The 18,663-nt window shown below is 43.6% G+C and overlaps 1 protein-coding gene across 5 annotated transcripts in view; it reads left to right on the forward strand.

The window, feature by feature from the left end:
- WDFY3 (WD repeat and FYVE domain containing 3) overlaps positions 1-18,663 on the forward strand; it is a 352,404-nt gene that overhangs the window by 327,094 nt on the left and 6,647 nt on the right. For all 5 annotated transcript variants that reach the window (XM_068233510.1, XM_068233509.1, XM_068233512.1 and 2 more), the window contains 8 exons: positions 1-144; positions 2,472-2,630; positions 2,936-3,115; positions 3,631-3,813; positions 7,910-8,006; positions 8,116-8,445; positions 14,949-15,060; positions 17,003-17,200. The exon at positions 1-144 is cut by the window's left edge and continues 11 nt beyond it. In XM_068233510.1, coding sequence (XP_068089611.1) covers positions 1-144; positions 2,472-2,630; positions 2,936-3,115; positions 3,631-3,813; positions 7,910-8,006; positions 8,116-8,445; positions 14,949-15,060; positions 17,003-17,200 — 1,403 coding nt within the window. The remainder of the gene's footprint in view (positions 145-2,471; positions 2,631-2,935; positions 3,116-3,630; positions 3,814-7,909; positions 8,007-8,115; positions 8,446-14,948; positions 15,061-17,002; positions 17,201-18,663) is intronic.

An 18,663-nucleotide genomic window follows, 5' to 3' on the forward strand; every position in this document is an offset into this window, starting at 1 on the left:
CCAGTGGGCCAGATTGTTTGTACAGATAAAGGGATTCTGGCTGTAGAACAAAACAAGGTCCTAATCCCCCCTGCATGGAACAAGACATTTGCATGGGGCTATGCAGACCTCAGCTGCAGGCTGGGAACATACGAGTCGGACAAGGTTTGTGACACGCTCATCTTTTCCATGGGGCACATTGAAAGTACTTTCTGCATGCTACTGACAGTCCCCTACTTACAAAACAAATAGAATTACATTTCAGAGATACAAAGTTGTCTCCATATACAAAATATACAATACTGTTTTTGTTTTTTTGTTTGTTGTTTTTTATTACATATTTATTTTGTAAAATGTTACCCTGTTATGTGGCTGGATAGTGTACAGGTTAAGTGCTCTGCCTCTGACAACGGACACCTGGGTTTGAATATTGTCTCTTCCTGTTCAGTAAGCCAGAACCTATTCAGTAGGAGACCTTGGGCAAGACTGCCTAACACTGCTAGAGCGCGTCCTAGTGGCTGCAGCTCTGGAGCTTTGTGTCTGCCGGGAGAAAAGCGCAATATAAATGTTATTTGTATTACCTTGTCTTATTTAAAATGTTAAAATTATTGGAAAACACTTTAAAAGCACAATGAAAACAACCAAAACCCATAGCTTATTCTATATGTCCAAATCCAGAGATCTGTGAAATAAAATCATTTATTAATGTTTCACTATGTTTAACACGGGAATCAACTTAAAAACAAATGCACTTTACAATCCCCTGGAACAGAACCTCTTTGTAAGTAGGCGACCACCTGTTTATTTTACTATTAATGGGCACCTTAAAACTGTATCATATTTATCTCAGATGTGGTCATTTAAACAGATTTGTAGGATCGTAAGTAATCGGAAGGTATTTATCGATTATTTCCATAAACAGGTCGAGTAGGCCCGCAGTGTTTCTCAATATTTTATTGATATGTACCCCTTTTAAAACCCTGTACTCACCGAGTACCCCCTAGCATAGTAAACATGATCACAAGTACCCCTTGACAAATATATATTTAATCGTAGTACATGGTAATTGGTTCTGAACACTTTCCAAGCATTTACAATTGCTTTTAATTATCTAAAATACTAATTTGGTGGTGTTTACATAAGATTTATCATTTTCTACAACTCTAAATTTGTTATTTTTGGTTAAGTACATCAAACCAGAGTACCCCCTTGAACCAACCGAGGTACCCCCTGGGGTACGCGTACCATAGGTTGAGAACCTAGGGAGTAGGGCACTTTCTCTCCTTAGATATGATTGTAAATACCAGCATTCTGATAGACAAGCTTTTGTATTCCAATCAACCATAGAATCATTTTATGTAATAATGAAAAAAATAGGTGTCAATATGAGATCCTGACCACAAACTTCACCAAAAGAGTATATAGTGGTACAAAAATGAATCAATTTTATTGGTATCAAAAATAATAGCAAATAGTTATATGGACATCTGAGAGTTGAAAAAACACCTGCTCTTAAAGAGAACCCGAGGTGGGATTTAATTATGTTAGTGTGCACAACCAGCCTCTGTGTCCCACTAACACCAGCCTCCGTCGCCCCATGGTGTGTCTCCAGGCCCCCCCTGCGCACCGCTATATCCCCCACAGTGCTAGCGACACACAGCGTGTCGCCAGCACAATGTTTACCTATGTGCTGTCTGTTAGCGCCGCTTCCCCGCCTTCTCCGTATCGGCGCTACCCGCCCGCGCCCCTTCTCTCCCGCTGATTGGAGGGAAGGGACGCGGGCGGGTAGCGCCGATACGGATGAGGCGGGGGAGCGGCGCTAACAGACAGCACATAGGTAAACGTGTTGGCGACACGCTGTGTGTCGCTAGCACTGCGGGGGGTATAGCGGCGCGCAGGGGGGTCCTGGAGGCACACCATGGGGGCAACGGAGGCTGGTGATAGTGTGCACAACCAGCCTCTGTGCCCCACTAACATAATTATATCCCACCTCGGGTTCTCTTTAAAACACATTTAAGGTCGGGAGAGACCTCCTACTGTTTTTAAACACATTAAAAACAGTAGGAGGTCTCTCCCGAATCATTACATGTCTGTTTTCTCCACAAATGGCATATTTTTTTTTTGGCGGAGGGTATGTATTTATTTTGCATTTATATAGCATATTACACAGCACTGTACAGAGTATATTCTTTTGTCACTAACTGTCCCTCACAATCTAGCCCCTTGTACAATTCAATTGTAAAAATCTGATTGAATGATTGCATCTGAGGAAAATATTGTACTGTTAAGTGGCACCTTTGAAAAATATAATAAAGGCATTGCAATTGTCAGATGGTTGTTTTTCATATCACCTGGATGTCAGAATCCCTAGAATGGCCTTTTGGGCTTGTGCACAATATTCTGATCTTAATTGTGATGTGAAAATCTTTGTGTTATATGTGACTGTGATCGCCATAAGCACCATTTAATGCTACCTCTGCTTTAAATTGCAGGCCGTTGTGGTCTATGAATGCTTATCTGAATGGGGCCAGATCTTGTGTGCCATTTGCCCAAACCCCAGGCTGGTGATCACCGGAGGAACCAGTACAGTGATCTGTGTGTGGGAAGTTGGGACCTCAAAGGAGAAGGCAAAAACCCTTACTCTAAAGCAGGTGAGTTGTAACATGCCTCTGCTTGGACATCACATTATCTTGACTTTTGTTGCTGTATATTACCAAAAGAGTATTGCTTGAAGAAACCTTATTTCTGATCATGTATATTTCATTCTGACTAAAAAGATGCTATTAATTCTAAGCTGATGTTAAATTTATGCTAATTGGATTCAATTGTATGCAGGTGGAAATGGGATCAATCAAATGCAGTAGCTATGACTTAGCATAGTGCTATGATACATTTCAGAGTGTTGCCAGTATTGATTTAGTTCCAATGTCTGATAATGTCTTTCCATGTGTTGTAGGCATTGATTGGACATACAGACACAGTGACCTGTCTGACTGCCTCACTGGCCTATCACATAGTTGTAAGTGGATCACGTGACCGCACATGCATCATCTGGGATCTTAACAAGTTGTCATTTGTGACCCAGTTACGTGGACACAGAGCACCAGTGTCGGCTCTCTGTATCAACGAGTTAACGGTACGTATTAACGTGAACTGTAATGGTTACATTGATGAAAGGGGATACAGCTAAGACTTGAGACCAAAATTTGTATTTCTTACCTCTCCCTCACCTTCCACATTTCACTAACCTTATACCTGCCACTACTTACCTCAACCCCCACTTACATCTTAAATACCCTCCACACAAAACAAGCAGGACCCGCTCGCACCATGCATCTTTCAGCTACTCCCACTAACCCATCTCCTTGGGGTCCACTCACAATATGCATCCCTCACCTGGGCGCTCTCACACTATGCATTCTCCTAGGGACTCCACTCAACCCATAAATCACCTATTTTCAGGTCTTACTCACCAACTCAGACACCACCAGTACAGTGCTTCCATCCTTTAATACAACCTGTAAGGGTACAGCTCATCGTAATAAGAAAATGGGGTTTATCTAGTTTTATCTATTTTTATCTATTTTTTCCTATATGGGATGTAGTTTTGAAATTCTTATGATGGGCTTTAATATTGACGTGTGTTTGCAGGGGGACATTGTGTCTTGTGCAGGCACATACATACACGTGTGGAGCATCAATGGTAGTCCCATTGTCAGTGTGAACACCTTCACTGGGAGAAGCCAACAGATATTGTGCTGCTGTGTGTCAGAAATGAACGAGTGGGACGTCCAGAATGTCATTGTCACAGGTCATTCAGATGGAGTGGTTCGCGTAAGTAAATGTTTAGTCATAATAAATAAACCTATTTATATCATCACCAACTTGCGCATTAGAACACAGAGTTGCAGTACTGCAGTTGCAGTAAAACTAACAAGATAAATTTGTAAGCTGTTAGTTAGAACACTGATGGCTAATACCAGACTGCAGGCCATTAAAGTGTAACTGTCGGGCATAAAATCAAAAATCAATTCTTTATTTTTATTTGGTAAACAAGTAATAAGGATGCTAACTAGGCAATCCAAAAGTTAAAATCACTATTACTTTTCTTGTTGATAAATGATCATTCCCCAGTTTACCTGACTCTTATTTGGTACACACAAAATTTGGTACACAAAAAGGAAGTTGCAGGGCATGCTGGGTTGTCCTTTTTTGCTACACTACTTCCCCTCACTTAACTAATGCAGCCTGATTAGCTGAAGCCTCTTTCCCTTCTATTTTCCCCTCCCACACCTCTGTTCTTCTCTGATTGGCCAATATTTCTCATGCTGAGACAATTCACTTTCTATAGTGAAGGGCGGGCAAATCATGCAGAGGAGAGTGAGGGAGGAAATTACACCAGGATTGGCTTCAAAATAGCCACAGTTAATATGGAAACTGTCTAGAACTGTCTAGGATTCTCTGCTTTTTTATAAAATTCACAGGCATCATAACATGGACAGTGCAATACATATGTTATGTAAGTAGAGCAAATATTTATCTACTTACAGTGGGATGCAAAAGTTTGGGCGATTTTGTTAATCATCATGATTTTCCTATATAAGTCGTTGGTTGTTATAATAAAAATGTCAGTTAAATATATCATATAGGATACACACACAGTGATATTTGAAGAGTGAAATGAAGTTTATTGGATTTACAGAAAGTGTGCAATAATTGTTTAAACAAAATTAGGCAGGTGCATAAATTTGGGCACCACAAAAAAGAAATGAAATCAATATTTAGTAGATCCTCCTTTTGCAGAAATTACAGCCTCTAAACGCTTCCTGTAGGTTCCAATGAGATTCTGATTGAAGGTATTTTAGACCATTCCTCTTTACAAAACCTCTCTAGTTCATTCAGGTTTGATGGCTTCCAAGCATGGGCAGCTCTCTAACTCACACCACAGATTTTCAATTATATTCAGGTCTGAGGACTGAGATGGCTATTCCAGAACAGTGTACTTGCTCCTCTGCATGAATGCCTTCGTGGATTTTGAGCAGTATTTAGGATCTTTGTCTTGTTGAAAGAGCCAGCCCCGGCGCAGTTTCAGCTTTGTCACTAATTCCTGGACATTGGTCTCCAGAATCTGCTGATACTGAATGTAATCCATGCGTCCCTCAACTTTGACAAGATTCTCAGTCCCTGCACTGGCTACACAACCCCACAGCATGATGGTACCACCACCATATTTTACTGTAGGTAGCAGGTGTTTTTCTTGGAATGCTGTGTTGTTTTTTTCTCCATGCATAACACCCCTTGTTATGCCCAAATAACTCATTTTTAGTTTCATCAGTCCACAGCACCTTATTCCAAAATGAAGCTGGTTTGTCCAAATGTGCTTTAGCATACCTCAAGAGGCTCTGTTTGTGCTGTGAGCGGAGAAAAGGCTTCCTATACATCACTCTCGCATATAGCATCTCCTTGTGTAAAGTGCACCGAATGGTTGAACGATGCACAGTGACACCCTCTGCAGCAAGATGATGATGTAGGTCTTTGGTGCTGGTCTGTTGGTTGACTCTGACTGTTCTCACCATTCGTAGCTTCTGTCTATCCAAGATTTTTCTTGGTCTGCCACTTCAAGCCTTAACTTGAACTGAGCCTGTGGTCTTCCATTTCCTCACTATGTTCCTAACTGTGGAAACAGACAGTTGAAATCTCTGAGACCGCTTTCTGTATCCTTACCCTAAACCATGATGGTGAACAATCTTTGTCTTCAGGTCATTTGAGAGTTGTTTTGAGACCCCCATGTTGCTACTCTTCAGAGAAAATTAAATGAGGGAAACTTACAATTGACCCACTTAAATACTCTCTCATAATTGGATTCACCTGTGCATGTAGGTCAGGGGTTACTGAGTTTACCAAGCCAATTTGAGTTCAAATAATTCGTTCTAAAGGTTTTGAAATCGGTAAAATGACGACAGTGCCCAAATGTATGCACCTGCCTAATTTTAATTAAAGGAATTTTATCAATACCCAAGTGTTCTAAAATGACAATGTACAAATAATGTCTAAGTAGCTGTGTTAACATTTTCCTGCTATTCATTTTAAATATCAGAGGCAAAAGCTTTAATTCATTGTGTGTAGATTTTAGCTACGTTTGGAATATCTCATTTGCAGAGGTATGAATCTGTATGAATCTCTGCAGTCTGACATGCTAAGAACAGTGTAATATTGAAGCAGATTATTTGAAAACAGGTATCAGGTTTCACACACAGGGCCGGCCCGCTCATGAGGCGGGGTGAAACTTTTGCCTCAGGCGGCAAATTTCCAGGGGCGGCACCCGCCCGTCCGTGGGTGCGGGGAGCCGGCCCGCCGAGCTGGAGGGGTAGCTGGCAGGACGGGGGTATTGGGCCAGCGGCGGGGAGGGGGGTCGGACCCCCCCTCCCTCGCCTGGGTCCCCCGTCCTCCGCTCCCCTCCAGCCTAAATAGAAGCAGCCGTATGTGTAAGAGGCACGGGCGGGGAGACACTCACCTCCTCCTCGCTCCAGCGTGCGCTCCACTGACATCACTTCCTGCAGGACGCTGCAGGAAGTGACGTCAGTGGAGCGCACGCTGGGAAGAGGTGAGTGTCCTCCCCGCCCGTGCCTCTTACACATACGGCTGCTTCTATTTAGGCTGGAGGGGAGCAGAGGACGGGGGACCCTGGCGAGGGAGGGTGGGGTCCGACCCCCCTCCCCGCCGCTGGCCCAATACCCCCGTCCTGCCAGCTACCCCTCCAGCTCGGCGGCCCACCAGAGCGGCCCCCCCCCCCCCCCGAGGGGGAGGAGGGGCGGCGGTGACAATTTTTTTTAAATTTGCCTCAGGCGGCAAAAAGTCTAGGGCCGGCCCTGTTCACACACTACAGTATTTTACAAATGTTTATGTTGCACATAAGATACATTTCCTCTGCTCTCTCTGAGAGAAAGCTCTGCCTGTCTCTGACTGAGCTCTCTGCACACAGAGTTAACTGATGCACTCTGTGAGGGGATTTTCCCCTTCCCCTCATGGCTGAGTCTGCCTTCAGAATTGCCCTCAGAAAAATGTGAAAGGAATTATAGATAACCGTAATCAAATAGATAAGCTGTGAAATGTATACACCAGTACTTAGCAGCACTTCCCAAACATTTTCTATCTCAATTAAAATAAACCTGTTAATCGATAGTGTCCCTTTAAACAATTTTTGTGCACTTTCTGTAAGTCCAATAAACTTCATTTCACTTCTCAAATATCACTGTATGTGTCTCCTATATGATATATTTAACTGACATTTTTTATTGGGTTTTTTTTCGGAGATAGTATGGCTGACAGCCCCTCTTTAACATTTTACTCTGGAATAACATTTAGATTAGCATTATGATTGGAAGGTTTTTGTTTTTGTTTACACAGCAGTTTTTATTATGAGCCCCCAGCAATCATACATGTTCAGTTCCCATTAACTTTAGCCATTTCAACAGTGACATCTTTGTCCAGTGCCTTATTTTGGTTTGTTACTTCAAACCTCAAGACCAGAGCTCACTGCTGTAGGTAGGTTAATTGCCTTCCTCATCTGGACACCATTTATTGTACAGTACTTCCTAGAATTTTTCTCTCTTTGCTCATGTGACTGTTAGACTGTTATGTCTGTTTTGTTTTGTTAGTTTACATTTTTACCAAGTAGGTTATAGAAGCAAAATGGCAGATTAGTGCAAGGAAATCTGGAACTGATATCATGCAAAAATGGGGCTGATGTCCACAATGATGATTCTGATTGGTCACTTTGAGTATCTTCTCCATTTTTGCACTGGTACCTTGTACTGGTTTTGCTAACTCTGTCCCATTGTCTGCAGATTTACTGCAATTAGTTTCATTCACGTGTGTGGAGGATGCATTCTATAATGGATGACATTGCCTTGTTTTTCCTGGGTTATAGTTTTGGAGGATGGAGTTTCTACAAGTGCCAGAGACCCCGGCCCCAGAGCTCACAGATGCCACGGAAATGCCAGATGAGTGCTCAGAAACAAATTTAGGTAATCATTATTCCTCTGCATACCTAATTTTTATTGTAGACAGTAGACAATGTTTGTTCCTAATAATTTTACGGGTTCTGAAAATGGTGATGGCCATTTTCACTTTCAGGACATGAAGCTCAGGATGATGACAGCAGTGACTCTGAAGTTGAAGATCAAAGCTCCAGCCAGGATACCACCTCTAAGGAAAGTCAGCCTCAGCCTAGCAATGTGGTGCACCGGCCAAGGGCGTCCTCTGCCAGAGCCAGCCTGGCCGCATGGTCAGGAGACAGTGGTTCCGATGACTCCAGGCGCTGGTCAGATCAGCTGAGTCTGGATGAAAAAGATGGCTTTATTGTCGTGAACTATTCTGAGGGCCATTCTAAACACTTCCCACAAGCTCAGAGTGGTGCCCAGACAAGCCTACAAGAAGTCCGGCACTATAACAAACTAAAAACAGGTAACTACAGAAGTCTGTCTGTATCTGTGCAGTTATCTTATTATTATTATTATTATTATTTAGTATTTATATAGCGCCGACATATTACGCAGCGCTGTACAGTGTATATATATATATATCTTGTCACTAACTGTCCCTCAAAGGAGCTCACAATCTAATCCCTACCATTGCCATATGTCTATATTATGAAGTGTAAGTACTGTAGTCTAGGGCCAATTTTTTTTTTAGAGGGAGCCAATTAACTTATCTGTATGTTTTTTGGAACGTGGGAGGAAACCGAAGTGCCCGGAGGAAACCCACGCAGACACGGAGAGAACATACAAACTCTTTTGCAGATAGTGCCCTGGCTGGGATTCGAACCAGGGACCCAGCGCTGCAAGGCGAGAGAGCTAACCACTACGCCACCGTGCTGCCCCAGATGACTGGTGCGTGTACTCCTAAGATACACAGATCATATATTTCCTGCAGATCACAGTGATCAAATCCACCTGTAATCTTTTCATTGCAACCTATATAGGGCAGTGTTGTGAATTGGTCACTTTAACAACTGACCTGTGTACAGCATGGTTATCATTAGACTATGGAATAGAGACAGATTACAACATGCCTCTCTTATATAGACTGCTAAATTAGTTTGTATACTGCTTACTTTCATAAAGCTTGTTAAAACGGCAGAAAACAAATGTGTGCCGTTATCCTTTAACCAGCCAGCATTAAGCAACTCGTGTGCAGGGGTCAGATTTGATGTATAGAACGCATTTTTTCAACCTTGCCCTCTTGCACTAAATATTATATAACCTCTGCATACAGAAGCTGCATCGATGTATTTGTTATAAGACCATGTTCTGTCTGCTTTAGGCAGTGGTACTTTTTATTGGCAGAAGGCTGGCCTTTAAAAAGAATGTATCATAATCTGCTAAACATCCAGTGTCCGTATCCTATATAATAAAACCCCTGTGTCTCTGCGTGCTGTCCCTGTGTGTGTGTCCCTGCGTTTGCGCTACTGTACATGTGCCGTAGGGACAGCCTGGAACAGGAGCAGGACAGGCCAGGGGGTTGGCAGGGTGGGAAGGTGTGCGCGGCAGGCGGGTGTGCAGGGGCGTGCGCAAGTGGTGGGGATTACAGACCTAGAGCACGTTTTTAAACGGGCTAAGGTCATTAGTCCTAAATAATAAACTGTGGATCATAAAGACTACTTTTATTAAAAAGTGGGCCCACTGCTTTGAGTCTATAATGAAAGGTATCATATTTTTTTGGACTATAAGACACACTTTTTTCTCCCCTCAAAAGTGGGGGGAAAAGTCAGTGCATCGTATAGTCTGAATAATGCATATTTGGACCTGCGCTAAAGTATGTGTCCTCTGGTGTCCCATGTCCTCTATCCCCATGTCCCTGCCCACCCTGTTTCCTCTGATGTCCCCTATGCCCGTATCCCCATCCCCCTCGGTCCTCCGATGTCCTCCACCACCATGTCCCCGTCCCTCTGTGTCCTCCAGGGAACCACCCCCCACCCCCTCATGTTTTTTAGTGTCTCTTGGAACTCTGCAGCCAAAGCTGTGGCTACTTCCGATTCACTGGAGCTGCAAGGCAGTGTGTATGTATGACACCGCAGGACACGGGGACAGGGGATAAAGCAGGGGTCGGGAACCTATGGCTCGCGAGCCACATATGGCTCTTTTGACTACTGCATATGGCTCTCTGGCTCCCTAAAACACGTGCGACGGAGCGGGTATGGAGATCGTGTTAATTTTAAATCAATCCACCGCCGCCTCCTTGCCTGCCTCTCGCTTTACATCTCCGCCTCCTCCTGCCACGGAACCGCCTCCCCTACTAGCCTTGCAGACTCATTGGGCATCCAGCCGCCGCGGCCAGCGCATTGTAGCTCCGCCCCCATTGCAGTGCAGGGACTGGTGGCTGCGGCCAGTGATGACGTCAGCCGAGCCCGCGCTGTGGAACTCCGCGGTGTTTGAAGAGCTGACTGGAAGCTGCCTGGCCTGGTGAGTGAGCATAGCATTTGTGGGGTCTGCTACCAATCTCATAGCATTTGTGGGGTCTGCTGTCAATCTCATTGTATGTGCGGGGTCAGCTGCCAATAAGATTGCATTTGTGGGGAAATGTGCTGCCAATCTCAGCATTTGTGGGGTCTGCTACCAATCTCATAGCATTTGTGGGGTCTGCTGGCAATAAGATTGCATTTGTGGGGTCTGCTGCCAATTTCATAGCATTTGTGGGGTCTGCTGGCAATAAGATTGCATTTGTGGAGTTTGCTGCTAATTTCATAGCATTTGTGGGGTCTGCTGTCAATCTCATTGCATTTGTGCGGTCTGCTGCCAATAAGACTGCATTTGTGGGGTCTGCTGCCAATCTCATAGCATTTGTGGGGTCTGCTGGCAATAAGATTGCATTTGTGGGGTCTGCTGCCAATCTCATTGTATTTGTGGGGTCTGCTGCCAATAAGATTGCATTTGTGGGGAAATGTGCTGCCAATCTCATAGCATTTGTGGGGTCTGCTGGCAATAAGATTGCATTTGTGGGGTCTGCTGGCAATAAGATTGCATTTGTGGGGTCTGCTGCCACTAAGATTGCATGTGTGGGGAAATGTGCTGCCAATCTCATAGCATGTGTGGGGTCTGCTGCCAATCTCATAGCATGTGTGGGGTCTGCTGCCAATCTCATAGCATTTGTGGGGTCTGCTGCCAATTGCATAGCATTTCTGTAGTCTGCTGTCAATCTCATTGCATTTGTGGGGTCTGCTGCCAATAAGATTGCATTTGTGGGGAAATGTGCTGCCAATCTCATAGCATTTGTGGGGTCTGCTGGCAATAAGATTGCATTTGTGGGGTCTGCTGGCAATAAGATTGCATTTGTGGGGTCTGCTGCCACTAAGATTGCATGTGTGGGGAAATGTGCTGCCAATCTCATAGCATGTGTGGGGTCTGCGGCCAATCTCATAGCATTTGTGGGGTCTGCTGCCAATTGCATAGCATTTGTGGGGTCTGCTGCCAATTGCATAGCATTTGTGTAGTCTGCTGTCAATCTCATTGCATTTGTGGGGTCTGCTGCCAATAGGAATGCATTTGTGGGGTCTGCTGCCAATCTCATAGCATATGTGGGGTCTGCTGCCAATAAGATTGCATTTGTGGGGTCTGCTGCCAATAAGATTGCATTTGTGGGGAAATCTGCTGCCAATAAGATTGTATTTAGTGTTAAACATATTGTATGGCTCTCACGGAATTTCATTGTAAAATATGTTGTGTTTATGGCTCTCTCAGCCAAAAAGGTTCCCTTACCCCTGGGATAAAGGATAGGGGACATTAAAGGACACAGGGGGATGGGGACACGGGGGGATAGAGGAAGAGGACAGGACACAGGGGGACAGAGGAAGGGGGACATGGGGGCAGAGGACACAGGAAGACAGAGAACATGGGACAGAGGAAGGGGGAAAGAGGACATGGGGAACACCTGAGGACACAGGCACAGAGGACATGGGGACACGAGATACAAGGAAGGCACAAGGGGGACATAATAATTTTGGGGAAAAGGTTCATAAGACACCCCTGCACCATTGATGCACAAGGTTTAGTATATATTTTTTTCCCCTTGGTTTTTGTCCTCTAGGTGTGTCCTTTAGTCCAGAGCATCTTATAGTCCAAAAAATACAGTAGCTTGTATTGTATGTGCCTGGAATCCAACATCAGTTATTACACAGGACCTACAGTGGGTTGCAAAAGTATTCGGCCCCCTTGAAGTTTTCCACATTTTGTCATATTACTGCCACAAACATGAATCTATTTTATTGGAATTCCACATGAAAGACTAACACAAAGTGGTGTACACGTGAGAAGTGGAACGAAAATCGTACAGGATTCCAAACATTTTTTACAAATAAATAACTGCAAAGTGGTGTGTGCATAATTATTCAGCCCCCTTTGATCTGAGTGCTGTCAGTTGCCTATAGACATTGCCTGATGAGTGTTAATGACTAAATAGAGTGCACCTGTGTGTAATCTAATGTCAGTACAAATACAGCTGCTCTGTGAGGACCTCAGAGGTTGTCTAAGAGAATATTGGGAGCAACAACACCGTGAAGTCCAAAGAACACACAAGACAGGTCCAAGACAGGTCAGGGATCAAGTTATTGAGAAATTTAAAGCAGGCTTAGGCTACAAAAAGATTTCCAAAGCCTTGAACATCCCACGGAGCACTGTTCAAGCGTTCATTCAGAAATGGAAGGAGTATGGCACAACTGCACACCTACCAAGACAAGGCCATCCACCTAAACTCACAGGCCGAACAAGAAGGGCGCTGATCAGAAATGCAGTCAAGAGGCCCATGGTGACTCTGGACGAGCTGCAGAGATCTACAGCTCAGGTGGGAGACTCTGTACAGTGCATGACTAATAGTTGTCCTATGGACAAAGTTGGCCTTTATGAAAGAGTAGCAAGAAGAAAGGCATTGTTAACAGAAAGCATAAAAAGTCCCGTTTGTAGTTTACCACAAGCCATGTGAGGGACACAGCAAACATGTGGAAGAAGGTGCTCTGGTCAGATGAGACCAAAATGGAACTTTTTGGCCAAAATGCAAAATGCTATGTGTGGCTGAAAACTAACACTGCACATCACTCTGAACACACCATCCCCACTGTCAAATATGGTGGTGGCAGCATCATGCTCGGGGGGTGCATCTCTTCAGCAGGGACAGGGAAGCTGGTCAGAGTTGATGGGAAGATGGATGGAGCCAAATGCAGGGCAAACTTGGAAGAAAACCTCTTGGAGACTGCAAAAGACTTGAGACTGGGGCGGAGGTTCACCTTCCAGCAGGACAATGACCCTAAACATAAAGCCAGGGCAACAATGGAATGGTTTAAAACAAAACATATCTATGTGTTAGAATGGCCCAGTCAAAGTCCAGATCTAAATCCAATCGAGAATCTGTGGCAAGATCTGAAAACTGCTGTTCACAAACGCTGTCCATCTAATCTGACTGAGCTGGAGCTGTTTTGCAAGGATTTCAGTCTCTAGATGTGCAAAGCTGTTAGAGACATACCCTAAAAGACTGGCAGCTGTAATTGCAGCAAAAGGTGGTTCTACAAAGTATTGACTCAGGGGGCCGAATAATTACGCACACCCCACTTTGCAGTTATTTATTTGTAAAAAAAATGTTTGGAATCGTGTATGATTTTTGTTCCACTTCTCACGTGTACACCACTTTGTATTGGTCTTTCACGTGGAATTCCAATAAAATTGATGCAGGTTTGTGGCAGTAATGTGACAAAATGTGAAAAACTTCAAGGGGGCCGAATACTTTTGCAACCCACTGTATCTGACACCTGTAAGGCTGACCAAACTTTATGCCGAATCTCGGCTTCAGGCGATATGGACAACCAGTCACATTTTCCACATGTGGTGGACTTGTCCCCCTATTTTGTGGGTTTGGTCATAGGTCACAAGCTTCGTAGCAGAAATCCTGGTTATTACTTTAAGAAAGACGCGTTGGTGTTGGGCAATAAAGTCTCTACTTTGGCCTAGATTCATAAAAGTGCTGTCGGTAAGGTAAATTCGAGCGGGGAAACACCGCTGTCGGTATTTCAGCCTTCTGGGTGGTCATTCATAAAAATGTTTCTAGTTGTGATAGGAGTGCGGAGATATTCCGCTGTAGGCTGGTGTTAGGCTGTCGGTAGGCATGCGGAAACAGGAGAAGCTGGCCGAGTCCCTCCGTGCGGTGTTCTCTCTGCTGCTCTCTCTGGGAGGTCTGTCCCATTCACTGCAATGTATTCCGCACGCTTCTCGCCACATCAGAGGTAGTGGTAATCCCCGTCTGCATACCGCTTCCTCTAATCTTTATGAATTGACATTTGTTACTTTCGTTAAGATAATCACCGCGCAAGGTGGTGATTTATCACTCTGCTCGCGAATGTCGGCTTTTCATGCGGAAAAAGCCTTTATGAATACAGATTTTGCTATGTGGTCGGTAAAGTGAGCTCTTTTCAGCATTTCCGCATGCGGGAATGCTTTATGAATCGAGGCCTATGTGCCACCACGCACATCGCCTAGTTGCAGCCAAATCATATCTAGTTTCTAAATGGAAGGACTCCTGCCTTGGTCCGGTCCACTGATTGCCAAGGTACACCATGTTATACTATGTGAGTATATGGCAGGGGTGACTGATGACCGCATGGATCACTTTGACAAAACATGGTCCCCTGGGTGGACCATGCTGAAGCAGCTGCTCTTTCATATTTACTTTATTTCTAAATATACAGTGGTGATTTATGGAGTTTTAACAAGTGACATTAAATTGCCCTTGCTTTATAATAATGCTTTGAGCTTACTGTTGATTTTACCCTCTCCACGGTGCTATATTTTTTGACTTGTTTTAATTGAATTAGATATTTTGTCCTCATCTTGCTGATATGTGAACTGTACATTTTGTACTAAAACCTTTGTAGCTAAAAATAGTGTTGTTCCTCACCTGAAACCACATTTCTTTGAACTCTCTTGTAGGTTACCGGTGGGAGAGGCAGCTGGTATTCAGAAGCAAACTTACTATGCACACAGCGTTTGACCGGAAAGACAATGCACATCCTGCAGAGATCACTGCACTGGGAATCTCCAAGTGAGTTACAGCAATACAGGGCCTAGTCTTCTCACATTTAGGGTGTAGCTGCAATGAAAAACTGAATAAACTTTAGATGCTTACCTCAGTAGAGAGAATCTAGACGCCATTGTGATCAAATTTGGCCAAGGAAAAATGCCCTCACCAACACTGGCGTAACTTTAGCCCGGGGGGTTAAGCATTATTAGGCTGACCACACCTCACGAGGAGGGGGTCATGATTATTGGCAATAGTACACACCTTTTAGGGGGTTACTGGGGTAGTGGGGTTAAGGTGGGTAATTTGGGGTGGAGGAGACATGATTTGTAGTCACGTTCCGGCTCACTAGTCAATTACGGAAGTCCTGCCCCTTAATGGGCATGTTAAAAAACATAGCAGCTAGTAATTCTACAGTAAATGATGGAGTTATCCACCCAGCTATAGAAAAGGGTTCAATGGTGGACAGTGTACCGGTTAGGGGCTCCATCTCTGACCCAAGAGACCTGGGTTTGAATCTCCGCTCTTCCTTTTCAGTAAGCCAGCACCTATTCTGGAAGAGACCTTGGGCAAGACTCCCTAACACTGCTACGGTCTGCTGAGCGCGTCCTAGTGGCGCATTGAGTTCGCCAGGAGAAAAGCACAATATAAATGTTCTGTGTCTTGTCTAATGGGAATATTTAAAGTAAGCTTTATTACAATCATCTAAAAGCGAATTATGCAGTTACAAACATAAAATGTACAAAACAAGGAGCCATAAACTTCAGATATACAACTTAAATAAAAAAAGTGAAATCGCACAACAGCCAATGTGATTATAAATCATAAAGGGAATAAAGTTATGTTGAGGGACTATAAAGATAATATATAAATATATCATGTACACGATTCTTCAGTTGCACCCTACATAGTCTACATGGTGAAATAAATAAAACCTCATCTTTGTATCATATTAACCTGGCTAAATTCACTTTAAATTATATAGTCACCACTATTGGCTTACAGTTTGCAGTTGTTTTATGTGTTACAGCTTGTCATTTAACTATTGCACTACTGAAAGCTATGGTGTCCACATGCATTTTGTTTTGATGACAATTCATTTTACAGGATTTTAATAAAGCCTATTGCATTTTAATTGCATTGTAGCCTGTAGCCTACAGCCGCTTCATCAGGCAATAACAATGGAGTAATAGCATATAGGGTCAGTAAAAGAACCAAGCGAAAAAGAGGCGCCTCTTTTCACTTGGTTCTTCTACTGACCCTATATGCTATTACTCTGTTATTGCCTGATGAAGCGGGATTAAACCTGAGAAACGTGTTGCACTTTTGGAGTATTGTGAATAATTTTTTTTACTATAAACCAACAATTTTGGTTTCTTCTTGGAGGAGGTAAGTCCACCACTACCTCATCTTTTTAAACAGTTTTTAAAGTTTTTATACTATGTTGGCGCCTCTGTTATACATCCTTGTATATTGCCTAGTCCACCCTCGGTGGAGGGGTGTTGCCCCATCTTTCTGATCTACACAGAGGGACTTCTTAATCTGAATGTGGTGAGGTCTAATCTCCCTACCTGCCATTACAGTGGCTGCCTTTGTGGTATCCCTGGTTTGTGAGAATTACTTCTTCGTGATTACCTATAATCTGATGTCAAGACTTACTACACTATATTGGGCTCTGTGTCCTTTTCTTTGTTTTGTCATTTATATAATGGCCCCATTAAACTCCTTTCTCTATCCAGGTGGGCTATTCCCTCAATTTCCAGCTCAGTAGAAAAACACTGCTTCACATTTAGCAAGAAGAGGAATGAATAGCCCAGAAAAGAACAGTGGTAAATTAAAGTACAGGAGATACAGTGCAGCACTTGCTTTATACAATACATGGATTGCATTTTAGCAGCCCAGGGGTAGGGGGTCAAGCATCGACTACAATAAGCATTGCTTTATCACCTACTGTTTTGTTTTGCAGAGATCACAGCAGGATTCTAGTCGGTGACAGCAGAGGACGGGTATTCAGCTGGTCTGTAAGTGATCAGCCAGGGCGATCTGCTGCTGACCACTGGGTAAAGGATGAAGGAATGGATAGCTGTTCAGGATGTGGTGTCAGGTTCTCTTTAACTGAGAGGCGCCATCACTGCCGAAACTGTGGCCAGCTTTTTTGCCAAAAGTGAGTCTTTTTCATCAAACTTTATTTAGGCCACTAACTATAAGTGTGATTTTGCTGTATGTACAGTGGTGTGAAAAACTATTTGCCCCCTTCCTGATTTCTTATTCTTTTGCATGTTTGTCACACTTAAATGTTTCTGCTCATCAAAAACCGTTAACTATTAGTCAAAGATAACATAATTGATCACAAAATGCAGTTGTAAATGATGGTTTTTATTATTTAGTGAGAAAAATAACTCAAAACCTACATGGCCCTGTGTGAAAAAGAAATTGCCCCCTGAACCTAATAACTGGTTGGGCCACCCTTAGCAGCAATAACTGCAATCAAGCGTTTGCGATAACTTGCAACGAGTCTTTTACAGTGCTCTGGAGGAATTTTGGCCCACTCATCTTTGTAGAATTGTTGTAATTCAGCTTTATTTGAGGGTTTTCTAGCATGAACCACCTTTTTAAGGTCATGCCACAACATCTCAATAGGATTCAGGTCAGGACTTTGACTAGGCCACTCCAAAGTCTTCATTTTGTTTTTCTTCAGCCATTCAGAGGTGGATTTGCTGGTGTGTTTTGGGTAATTGTCCTGCTGCAGCACCCAAGATCGCTTAAGCTTGAGTTGACAAACAGATGGCCGGACATTCTCCTTCAGGATTATTTGGTAGACAGTAGAATTCATGGTTCCATCTATCACAGCAAGCCTTCCAGGTCCTGAAGCATCAAAACAACCCCAGACCATCACACTACCACCACCATATTTTACTGTTGGTATGATGTTCTTTTGCTGAAATGCTGTGTTACTTCTACGCCAGATGTAACGGGACACACACCTTCCAAAAAGTTAAACTTTTGTCTCGTCGGTCCACAAGGTATTTTCCCAAAAGTCTTGCCAATCATTGAGATGTTTTTTTAGCAAAATTGAGACGAGCCTTAATGTTCTTTTTGCTTAAAAGTGGTTTGCGCCTTGGATATCTGCCATGCAGACCGTTTTTGCCCAGTCTCTTTCTTATGGTGGAGTCATGAACAATGACCTTAATTGAGGCAAGTGAGGCCTGCAGTTCTTTAGATGTTGTCCTGGGGTCTTTTGTGGCCTCTCGGATGAGTTTTCTCTGCGCTCTTGGGGTAATTTTGGTCGGCCAGCCACTCCTGGGAAGGTTCATCACTGTTCCATGTTTTTGCCATTTGTGGATAATGGCTCTCACTGTGGTTCGCTGGAGTCCCAAAGCTTTAGAAATGGCTTTATAACCTTTACCAGACTGATAGATCTCAATTACAGTACTTTGTTCTCATTTGTTCCTAAATTTCTTTGGATCTTGGCATGATGTCTAGCTTTTGAGGTGCTTTTGGTCTACTTCTTTGTGTCAGATAGCTCCTATTTAAGTGATTTCTTGATTGAAACAGGTGTGGCAGTAATCAGGCCTGGGGGTGACTACAGAAATTGAACTCAGGTGTGATAAACCACAGTTAAGTTAT

This window comes from Hyperolius riggenbachi, chromosome 1, assembly GCF_040937935.1.
Source record: "Hyperolius riggenbachi isolate aHypRig1 chromosome 1, aHypRig1.pri, whole genome shotgun sequence".
NCBI lineage: Eukaryota > Metazoa > Chordata > Amphibia > Anura > Hyperoliidae > Hyperolius > Hyperolius riggenbachi.